Source organism: Copadichromis virginalis, linkage group LG23 (assembly GCF_057382275.1).
Source record: "Copadichromis virginalis isolate Kocher_CV1m ecotype Utaka linkage group LG23, C_Virginalis_male_GT1.1, whole genome shotgun sequence".
Classification (NCBI taxonomy): Eukaryota; Metazoa; Chordata; class Actinopteri; order Cichliformes; family Cichlidae; genus Copadichromis; species Copadichromis virginalis.
Window position 1 is genome coordinate 21859143 of NC_140639.1, and position 10750 is coordinate 21869892.

The following is a 10750-nucleotide window of genomic DNA, read 5'->3' on the forward strand; positions in this document are numbered from 1 at the left end:
TTAGTATAGTGTTTAAAGAGCAGTGAGCTTTAGATTATCTGCAGAGCTCTTGGAGTCCTCTGACCGCGCCGCTGTTTCCCTCCTGCAGATGAAGCTGCTGAACCTGTACATCAAGCGGGCGCAGACCTCCACCAGCAACAGCAGCAGCTCCTCCGACATCTCCTCCTACTAACTCCTGCAGCTTCCATCCTCGCAGACACGCTTATAAACGGTTTCATTCCATCAGCCGGTGATCGACCTGAGGGGCGACGTCACCACCAGTGGGATCATCATCAGTTTCTTTGTAGGACCAGGTGCCTGGCACCTCATCTTCTTGACCAGCTTCTGTTTCCCAAACCATCTTCCATCTCATTCCTTCAGCTGCTGATGGAGCTGAAGTCCCTGAGGAGCTCATGCTGTCACGGCTCCAGTTTCATGTCCATCATCCATAAAGTTCAGCTCGTTTTTTGGAGGTAGGGTGACCCTGGCTTTTGAGACGTTTCATGAAGATCCACCACTAGATGCATTAGCCTTAAGACTTCATCTTCCATCTTCCAGTATGGAAATGATCAATTTTTAGAGGCCGTGTGCCTGAAACCAAGATCTCCTCTTCCTCATCTCATCATCGTCGTCTTTAATCTCCTGGATGTGAGGTGCAGTTTGAAGCCGAGGAGATCGTGGAACCATGAAGGACCTGAAGAGGAGAGTTTTTGCAGTGTAGCTTCCTCCTTCTGTCAGTATTTTTATTCCTTTTTAGTACCTTTAATCCACTTCCTGGACACTGTTTTGCTTTGACACATCAAACCTTTTATTGAATGTAAAGAGCTTTGAGTGAGCGCGAGTCTCCTTCGTGAACTACTGCCTCATCGATGGGACGTTTTCCAGTTTTTAACATTTGAATGAGTTGTTACAGAAAGTGGCACTACGGTCTTTAAAAGGCTGAATCCCAGAGATAATCGAAAGATCAACACAAGCTTTATTTTGAAAATGGGCTCATGCCTCTGTGAGTGCGATGGGAGAATCGACGGGGTTGCACTCAGTCCTGGAATAATCTATTTCAAAAGATGTGAAGCTCGTCTCAGTTTACAGTGATTGATCATTTGGCTGGCCAATGATTTTAAGCACTACAAATCAGCAAAGTTTTATTGTTCTGGGCCCGAGAACCAGCAGAAAACAGCAGTGTTTATATTTGAAAGTCATTTTTTAAGGTGTGAAAAAGAAGGAACAAATTATTTCTGTTTTTGTGGCACTCATCAGTTAGATTTCCATTTAATAGTCAAGGCTAAATATTTCACCTCACAGATCACAGTTTTCTACCTGAATTGGAAAAAAAATGTCAAATGGAAACGGCCGTGTTTTTAGATGCAGAACTAGACTTGTGAGTGAGAGTTATTTTGAAATCACAGGTTTGCTTTAGTTAGCTGTCTAAATGAGCTGTTGGAGATGAGGTGGAGGTTTGAAAGAGACAGACCACTCTGCACAGATTTAATATTCAGTGTTGGAAATTAGATTTGTCCTACATGCGCGTGAACAGCACTTTCTTGTATACGTGACTTTCACAATAAAAGCTTTAGCAGCAGCAGGGTAAATTTCAGCTGATTAAACAGCTTACAGAAGCATGTTGAAGAGCTGATTGTAGGATTTAAGTAATCTTAACTTTAGTTTAGGAAGTTTTGAAATTTAATGCTGCCTTTTATTTATATAAATGTTGTTTTTAAGAAGGTTTTAATATATTGCAGTGTTTGAGAAACAAGCTGTTAAAATACTGCGTTGGACTTCATTTCTAATTGTTAGAAAAAGTTTGAAAAATAGTGTAATTAGTCTTTAAATCATCATTAAATTATCAATATTTATGTTTAAATATGTGTTCCAGTTATCAACATAAAATGTGACTTCATTTAAGCTTTCATTACAGATCTCTACATATGACGCAAAGATAACTCGGCAGCAGAAAATACTGACCTAAACACGTGTCGATTTCTCTGTAGCATTTCTGCTGATGTGAACATAGCAGGCAGATTTATTGAAAGACAAAGATTTCTTTTAAGTTGTGATAGGAAGGAAATTTTGCACACAACTGTAGAACATGGATGGATGGATGGATGGTCTGCCCAGTACTTTTTTGGGTTGATCCTAAATTTAAGGAGAGCTTTTCTTCTTTTCCCCTATTTCCGGTCAGAACTTTAAATGCATACTTTCATAAAAGTAGATATAAGAACCAGGACACTTAAAGCAATACTTTCCAATTACACACAAACATTTAAATATTATCACTAATTTCAAGTATAGCACTAATCCATCTTCTTATTTAAAAAAAAAAAAAAAGAAGTATTTATTTATTAAAAAATGTAAAAAATGACTGTCAGCTTGACAGACTGAGGACCACAATAAGAAAAATTCCAAAGAAAACATATTTTTGGTGATTGCTTTGGTCGTTCACTCATTTGGACTGTAAATATCCTCACCATCATCTAATTTATGTTAGACAACGTAAAGACTGAACTCACTTTGTAAATGTTAATAAAAAAAATGCACATTTTGTGACCAAAAGGAGACAATAATTAAATACAGATTTATGATTTTTTTTTTTTTCAGGCCAAAGGTAGAAAGCTTCTCATCGTCCTACGTAAATATGAGACTGATATAACGAACAAAAAAGATTAAATTGTCTTTTATTGAGTTTTAAATGGAAAATCAAGCTGATGAGTGTCGCATAAGTTTAATTTTTTTTTCAGCTATGGTGGGTTTTTAGTGGCTGTCAAAAACTAAAAGGTCAATCAGCTCCTAATTAAAACCACTGTAATGACAGCAGTGTTGCTCTCTCCTGTGAATTGAACGGCCCAGCTTGGGTTAAACTGGGAGTTGATTAGTTTTGATGACTGCTGTCAAGTTTAGACTACTGTGATTAGGGGACTTTCATTCCAAAATACTGTAATATATATATTAAAGCTCAAGCTGAAGGTCAAAATAAAGGCCTAAATATCTCAGAAATAGTATTAGCGGCCGTGCTCTCTGCATCAGCGGCTCCCAAATCGAATGTAAGTCACTTTTTTGACCTTTAAAATGTGAATGACAAACCTGTGGGAAAGATTGACGATCTGAATCATTAGATGCTACTACATGAGCGCGACAATGCTGAACTGCTGAATGGTGAAGTGCCAGTGGTAAAAAAAGAAACAGAGTGGACATTAGCAATAAACTTCAAGAAATCCAGCTGGGATTTCCTTGTGGAAACACTGTAGATTCCCATTTAGGTCCTCCTTTGAGACGCTCCGCCGGTCAGTGTAAAAAAGTGTCATTTTCAAATAAGCGCACCTATAATTAAACCTTCTGCTGCTTATTATAATACTAACAAACGCGCCTAACCACTCTGGTGTATGTACTTTATCTCAGCAGGAAGTGTAGGTGAAGCGATGACGATGGAAAAACGACTGAAATTTTTAATAGTGATTGATCGACTGACTGATTGCACTTTCCTGGTGCTGAACTCCGCCCATCACGCACACTAAGTGAGTCCAAACAAACGCTCCAGAGGGGGCAGAAGATGAGAAATAATCCAACATTTCCAGCAAAGTGATTTGTTTTCTTGCTGAGAGTCAGATGAGATTACAGAGATTCCATTCTGTAAATTTGGACCCTTTTCCCTTGTGTAGAAATGGCTTGCGTGGGGATCCGAACATTACAGATCATCCATCATTACAAGCTAAATTTTAGATATTTACAAGAATGTCAGAACTTTATCTGATTTTTCTAAGCATTTAGCTTAATTTAACTACATTTTCACTAACTAACATACAATAGTAGACAGTGCTAAGGAACATCCAAGTAAAATCCTAGAATTTGACTCCGTAAAACGAAAACTTCTTGAACAGCTAATCACAGCAACACAATGCATATCATGTGTCAGATAACTGCATTAAAATGCTCCAAAAGGGACTGAGCACAAACTGCCACTACATGCTGATGATGTGATTCTATTTATTATCCAAATATATTAATCACCTCAAGCCAGAGGTCCAGTTTAGGAACTCCAATAGGCTGAGGTGAAGTCTACCAGACAGCTAAAACCTATAGCTGCCTGTGACACACCATCTGGCCATCAAGCAGATAGGCCACGCCTTAATACATGTGAAACAGGTGATCCCAGTGTAGCATGGTCTCTACTTTAAACTAGTGGAATTTCTCAGTGAAATCAAGCTTTGTCTGTCAGTCTGGTTTTTATGAAATTACAATACCTACAAAACTTTGCAGCTCTTGCTCTGACCAAAACTGTTTTTGTAGCAGCTGTGAAGATGTTTACTTCAGCTATAAATTTGGACATTTTACCACAGTAGTCTATGGGGACACTGCCTCTAGCACACATTAGAGGATTTTCAGTTTCAGCATTAGTTTTACTTCCAACCTCTGGGGCTGAAAAGTGAAGCCAATATGGAATCTGTGTTTACATCTTCAGAGGTAGTGTGTTGTCGGATGCATGTAGAAATAAAAATGCTTTCTGTTGCTATACCCACCCTCTCGAGGGTCCCAGTGTTTATTTCTGCACATTCCTGCATATACGTCTGACTCTCAGTAAAAAGCAAACATTTCCCAGAATGTCTTTAAAAGTGAAGGATGTTTCCAGGCCTTACTGAATCTCTTCCGACACATTACTTGGACTGTTAAATGTACTGTACCAGTGGCCGTTGTCACTCTTCTCAGCTTTGAGAATCTGATCAGCGTTTCCCTCTGAACTGAATGTCGAAGTCCTCCATAGCGTGTCCAGTCCAGTGGTGCTGATCCGGTGTTAAACTTGCTTGTTTAGGCTACAGTTTTGGCAACTAAAACTCAGTTCCCTTTATTTCAATCTACAGTGTAACTTGAAACTGCGTCTGCATGAGTGTGTCACAGGAATCGTTAAATGTAGTCAACTTGAAATTAAGATTTGAGAACATTATTTTGATTTCCTGATTGAGTGCCTTTGAGGAAAGATTTCTTGCAATACACCTGGTTGTTCTGTCCAATACTAACCTGTACTAACACTATGATTCACTGCTTCTGAAGGCGAGAAGAAAACCTTTTAATGATGCTGTAAATACGCTTCAAGCTTTTTTTTTCCCCATTCAAACGACTTACAGTGCATGGCTCCAGTTTGGTTTTTTTAGTTGGTTAGTTTCCTTTCATGCTACACAGTATTTATATTCTGTTTTATTTCCCTGTGTATGACTGTATATATTTACATGTTTGGTTCTCTTTCACCTGTGATAGATTTCGCAGAACTTGAAATAAACTATCAGACTTCTTTTCTCTATTGTCTTTATTACAACATTTGTGTTTTTTATCCAGGTCCAGTTTTCTACGAATTCATTTGACGTCTAAACTCAATTTAATCTTGGTCACAGGTATCTAATGAAGAGCAAATTTCAACTAAATATTAATAGATTTAAAGGACAAGTGGAGGAAAATTCTTCCCATTTTATAAGCTTTTAAATTGTTTTTATTACCCGTCATTGTAAAAGGCTGATGAAATATTGTTGTCACCCTGCTCTGCAGGCAGACAGCATAAACACCAAAGTTTTTGAATGTTCACTCAAGAACAAGGTGATGTAGGATTATGAAATTGATGCCGTAGGTGCAGCTGCTAAAAATTTAACCAGATATTAATGGGCATGTATGTTCATATTTGAGGCTGTATGTAAACTTCTGACCATATGTGAATTAGAGAAAATCGAAAATAAATTGAAACTTCTTGGTTTTTGAAATTATTAAAGGTGTATGCTGTACAATCATTAAAAAAACAAAAACATACAGTTCAAGGAAATCATTAAAAGCATAAGATTACCATTGGATTCATGGCCATGATGAGTTGAAACTCCTTTCCACAGCTGAAGGTCCATAAATACCTGCAGGCACCATAGGCAGAGGTCGAAATTCAGTTGAAATCAGACTACATTTGAATCTTTACTGGTAAACACTGGGTCTCACCTGACTAGAAATTCAGAAGTGAACCTGAAAGCGAGAGATGCAGCATAAGAAATTCAGTTTCTGTTTAGAGGAATGAGAAACTGAGCTCATTGAACATTTTGCTACAAAGCACAGCAGGGCTTCTGTCCAACACAGGTGATCATGATGATGCTGGTTGAAAAGACCAAATGTAAATTCTCCTCTTTCACAAATTAGGAATCAAACAAAGAATACAAAGACAAGCAAAGTCCACTTCTTTGACAAACATGAATTCTCTCATTTGAATAATTTACAGTTAATCTTGAGCTGTGATTGGCTTAAAAGTGATTAACTTTTTGTCTTTAGTTGTTCAACAATTTAGGAACTGATGCAGTGCATTGTAAATGTTGGATTGAGATTCTAATTCCCATTAAAATAAACTGACTTGAGCACTGCAAATGTTTCTGAGGAGGAATCCAACCAGCCAGCAAAGGTGCGGCATGAGTCAACACAAAACTCTAGATGGATGGCATTCCAACATTTACCAGATGAAATTGTGTCACAACAGAGTTTCACTTGAAAAGAATCAGTTTCTTTCCAAAGGAACATTAAACTGGGCTCACTGATCCTTTCATAACAGCACAACGGAGCTTCTCTCCAACACTGGTGAGTACAGATAATTATGACTGAACAGTTTGAAAGTCCAAATGTGGATCATCATCTAGAGACAAAGAAGCATGCAGCTAAATGTCTACTCTCAGGGTCAACTGGATCAACGGGTTTTCCTCAATAACGCAGCCGTCTTTACAAACACTGGTAAGTGCAACTCATCATAATTTACTGGTACAGCACAAATCTTCAGTTCACTTTGTTCATTCACATTGATTGTTTGTTAACGTTGTCATTTAGTCACAGATCCATATCTTGGCTATATTGTTATTTCGGGGCCACCAAACAGGTTGGAGTCAAATGCAGGACTCTAGAAAAAAGTTTAACAAAGTTCTGTTTAAAATTTAAGGTTCACAAAAGCTCAGGTAAAAGTTTTGCATAGTCAAGTCCAGGTTCCAAACACACAGACAATTCAACAGTTCCTTTTTGCACAGAATCTCTCAGAAACCAAAGTCTCCTTATCAATGATCTCCAGGTTATCTGCACAGAATGAACAGGTAGAAGAAGGTAGGAGAGGAAAAGAAGAGAAAGAGCAACAACACAGCAAGAGGACAGATGGACCATTTTTTCTTCTTCAACTTCCATCATTCGGTACTTTGCTCTACCTTCACATTCTTCCTCTTCTTGGTGTCCAAAGTCACCACTGCTGCCAATCAACATTCTCCCCTAATGTCTCCCCTTTCATATTGAACCTTTTGCCTATGATGTAGTCTAACTGTGGACATATTCCTCTACTCCTTTGTTCCTCCTTCATCTCATATGTGTTCACAAATATTTCCATCCTTTTCACAAACTCCGCCACCATTTGTCCTTCCTTTTCTCTCTCATTAACATCATAAATATCCAGCATCTCCTCAACACCTCTATAATTCTATGCCGTTCACCTACATGTCCATTAAAGTTTGCTCCAATCAGCACTCTCTCCCCCACTGGAGACACCCTGTACCACTTAATCCACCTACTCCAGAATTCTTCTTTCTCTTCTGACTGTTGAGTATTTACACTGACAACATTCAACATCACCCTTTTGGACTCATGATACTGTCTAACACCCACAACTGGTGTTGTCATCAAACAGATCTAACAGTTTAAAAAAAACTGTGTAAAACTGAGTTTTTAGAGCAGTCTGAAGTGTAAACTTTGGGCTCACACGGATTACTCGATTACATTATTTAAAACTTTGGTCATGTTTAGCATGAACATCCACCACTGGAACAGGAGACATGTGACAGGAAAGTAGGAAAAGCAGAAGAAGTCCTCTTTAAATAGAATTAAAACTGAATTTTAAATAAAAACATTTTCTTTTCTTTCTCACTCAGAGTGCAGACATGTCTGCTGCCAGCTGTCTTCTATCTGAAGACATTTTCTGTGCTTCATCTGTCTGGATGTCTTCACTGATCCAGTCTCCACACCATGTGGACACAACTTCTGCAAAAACTGCATCAGTTAACACTGAGATATCAGTGAGAGGTGTCAGTGTCCTTTGTGTAAAAAGGTGTTTAGGATCAGACCTGAGGGTGAGTTTCGTCTCTGAGATGGTTTCGGAGTTTAGATCTGAAGCGGGTGGGGCCAGGTTTCACAATGAGCTCACCCGAAACCCTGGCTGATATAAGTAATTTATATAAATTTAGATATAAATTTCATTTATCCCCCCTCCTCATCCTCCTCTCCCCCCTCCTCGTCCTCCTCTTGGTCCTCCTTGTCCTTGTCGTCCTCTTCATCCTATACTTCTTCACCTCCACGTCCTCTTCCTCAGCCTCCTCTACTTCTCACTCTTTCTGCTCCCTCCATTGTACTCCGCACACACAGCTTACCTGTATTATAGTGCTTAGGCTGATTGCAAAGTGAACTAATTATCTAAAACAGTTTTCACATTTGACAGTGTGCCAGACAGTTGGCAAAATAGTATAAATAATGGCCGTAAATGTGTATAGTTTTGCTAGGAGTGCATTGATCATTTGGAAATTGAGTGTAAAGCAGTGAGTTGTGTTTACAGTTCTGCAAAAAGAGTGCTGTGCAGTGGATTGTAGCTACAGGTTTGCAAAGTGTGTGTTACAAAATGGCAAACTGAGTGCAAAGCAGTGTTTGTGCTTTTAGTTTTACAAACTCAGTGAGTGGTTTTGCTATAAGTATCAATAGTTTTTGAAAGTGTGCTATAAGAATCACAGTTAGGGTTTTAAGCATTCAGAAAAAACTGTAATTTCTCCTTAAAAACAAAATAACTGTTTCTTTACTTTTGGGTTTGTCTGTAAAATTTATCTACAGAAGTGCCTCCATAATCACCAAATTTATGATAGTTGGCCAACATGCTGGTACCCTGAGTGATTTTCAGATGAAATGTTCAATAAAACCTTCTGGTGAAATACTGGCCCATACTATGACTTTTAAAGACACTCAACATAATGACAGCTAAGATAAAACTCTATATTTCTAACACTAATCACTCAGCTGGACAGAGCAAACTAAAAACTCCTTTGCCTCCACCATCTAACTACAGGAAGCTGCCAGCGGCGGGTTTCAGCTTAGGAAGGAGCTACTGTTTCTCAAAGTACATCTCATCAGTATCACCTTATCATGCAGGAAACATACATAGATATCTCCTGTTCATGTTCAAGTGATGACAGTATGTTTGATTCTCCATGTAAGACAAACAGGCTGAATGAAGAATGATAACAGACAGCTCTGGGCAGTGATTCGTAACTTTAAGGAGGGGGACCGAAGGTTATGTTTCAATTACAGACTCCTAGGAAAGAGGAGAGAAGAGTTTTTTTGTACTTAGGACTCATTAAGAAAATCAAAATACAGTTTTCATCTTGATTGGCTGCAGACTCCCATCTCTGCAGGACCTGTACACCTCCAGGACACTGGGGCGTGCAGTTCGGATCTCAGCTGACCCTTCTCAACCTGGACACAATCTGTTTGACCTGCTCCCCTCAGGCAGGAGGCTCCGGTCCATTCGCACCAGAACCTCTCCCCATAAGAACAGTTTCTTCCCCTCTGCTGTTGGACACATGAACAATAACCATATGACTGTTCCCACCACTAACACATGACCCTACGCTGTGTTCACTGCATCATTCCATGTTTGCACTGATCACCACCTGCACTCATGTATATATCTATCTACTTAGCACTTTTAATTTTTATTTTTATGTCTATTTAAGCGTTATCTGACAGTATGTTTGCACTAAGCACCGCAGCAATTTCCTAATGCTGTAAACCTGCTCAACATTTGGCAATAAAACCCTTTCTGATTCTGATTCTGATTATACAGAAATGAACTGACTGTGTCTTTGATTAGAAAAACTGATGTACTCGTTTCAAATCCTTTCCCTCCTGGTCACTCCAAATGAAAATTTGATCATCTTCAGTTTTGCCTCTTGTCTTTTTGTCAGGGCCACTGTCTCCAAACTGTACATCATGGCAGGACTCACTACATCTTCTCCTTGTTACACCTGTCTCTCTCTCATTCACACATACGAATTCTGTCTTACTTCTGCTGACTTTCATTTCTCTGCTCTCCTACCTCCACCTCGCCAGGCCCTCTTCTTTCGCTATAGCTCACAGTGTCTCTACAAACATCAGTCCACAGAAACTCCTGCCTGAACTCAGCTGTCAACCTGTTTATTACCACTGTAAACAAGAAGTGAACCCATCTGTTATTTTGATATTTTTTTTTCTAATTTCACAATGTAAGAGGAAATATCATTGTAGCTTGACCCTGTTAACCATGGATTCAATCAGCACAGCAGAAGTTTAGGAGTCTTTATTTAAATAAATAAATGAATAATAATAATAATGGATTGCATTTATATATCTATCCAGCCTGGTAAGGCTGTTTCTGCTGCACGATCCATGTCAGCATCAAGGTCCCAGGATCCTACTACATAAACAGGAGAAGCTGATTAGCAGAACTAGAACTAGAACAACCCCTGCTGGCATTGGTCCATGAACTTCTCTGCGCCAGTGACTGGAGATTATTAGGGTAGAAAATAGTAAAAGACAGATGATGGCAGTAAACAGCCAGACTCTCGACATTTATGTGAAGTCCTATATCCAAAACCTTAAGTTTCCAGTTTTGAATTAACTCCAGTCCGACATGATGGAGCTCTTAGCAGGAGGCAGAGAAGATGACAAAGTCAGAAGGAGGACATCCAGGAAAATTCAGCCTTCCGACAAAGTC

General features: G+C 39.0%; 1 protein-coding gene across 1 annotated transcript in view; it reads left to right on the forward strand.

Moving 5' to 3' along the window:
• The window catches only part of LOC146680815 (CLIP-associating protein 1-A-like), a 55235-nt gene extending 49978 nt beyond the window's left edge, over window positions 1–5257 (forward strand). The window contains exon 42 of the mRNA XM_085448910.1: window positions 89–5257. Coding sequence (XP_085305036.1) covers window positions 89–172 — 84 coding nt within the window. The 3' untranslated portion in view covers window positions 173–5257. The remainder of the gene's footprint in view (window positions 1–88) is intronic.
• The last annotated feature ends 5493 nt before the right edge of the window (window positions 5258–10750 follow it).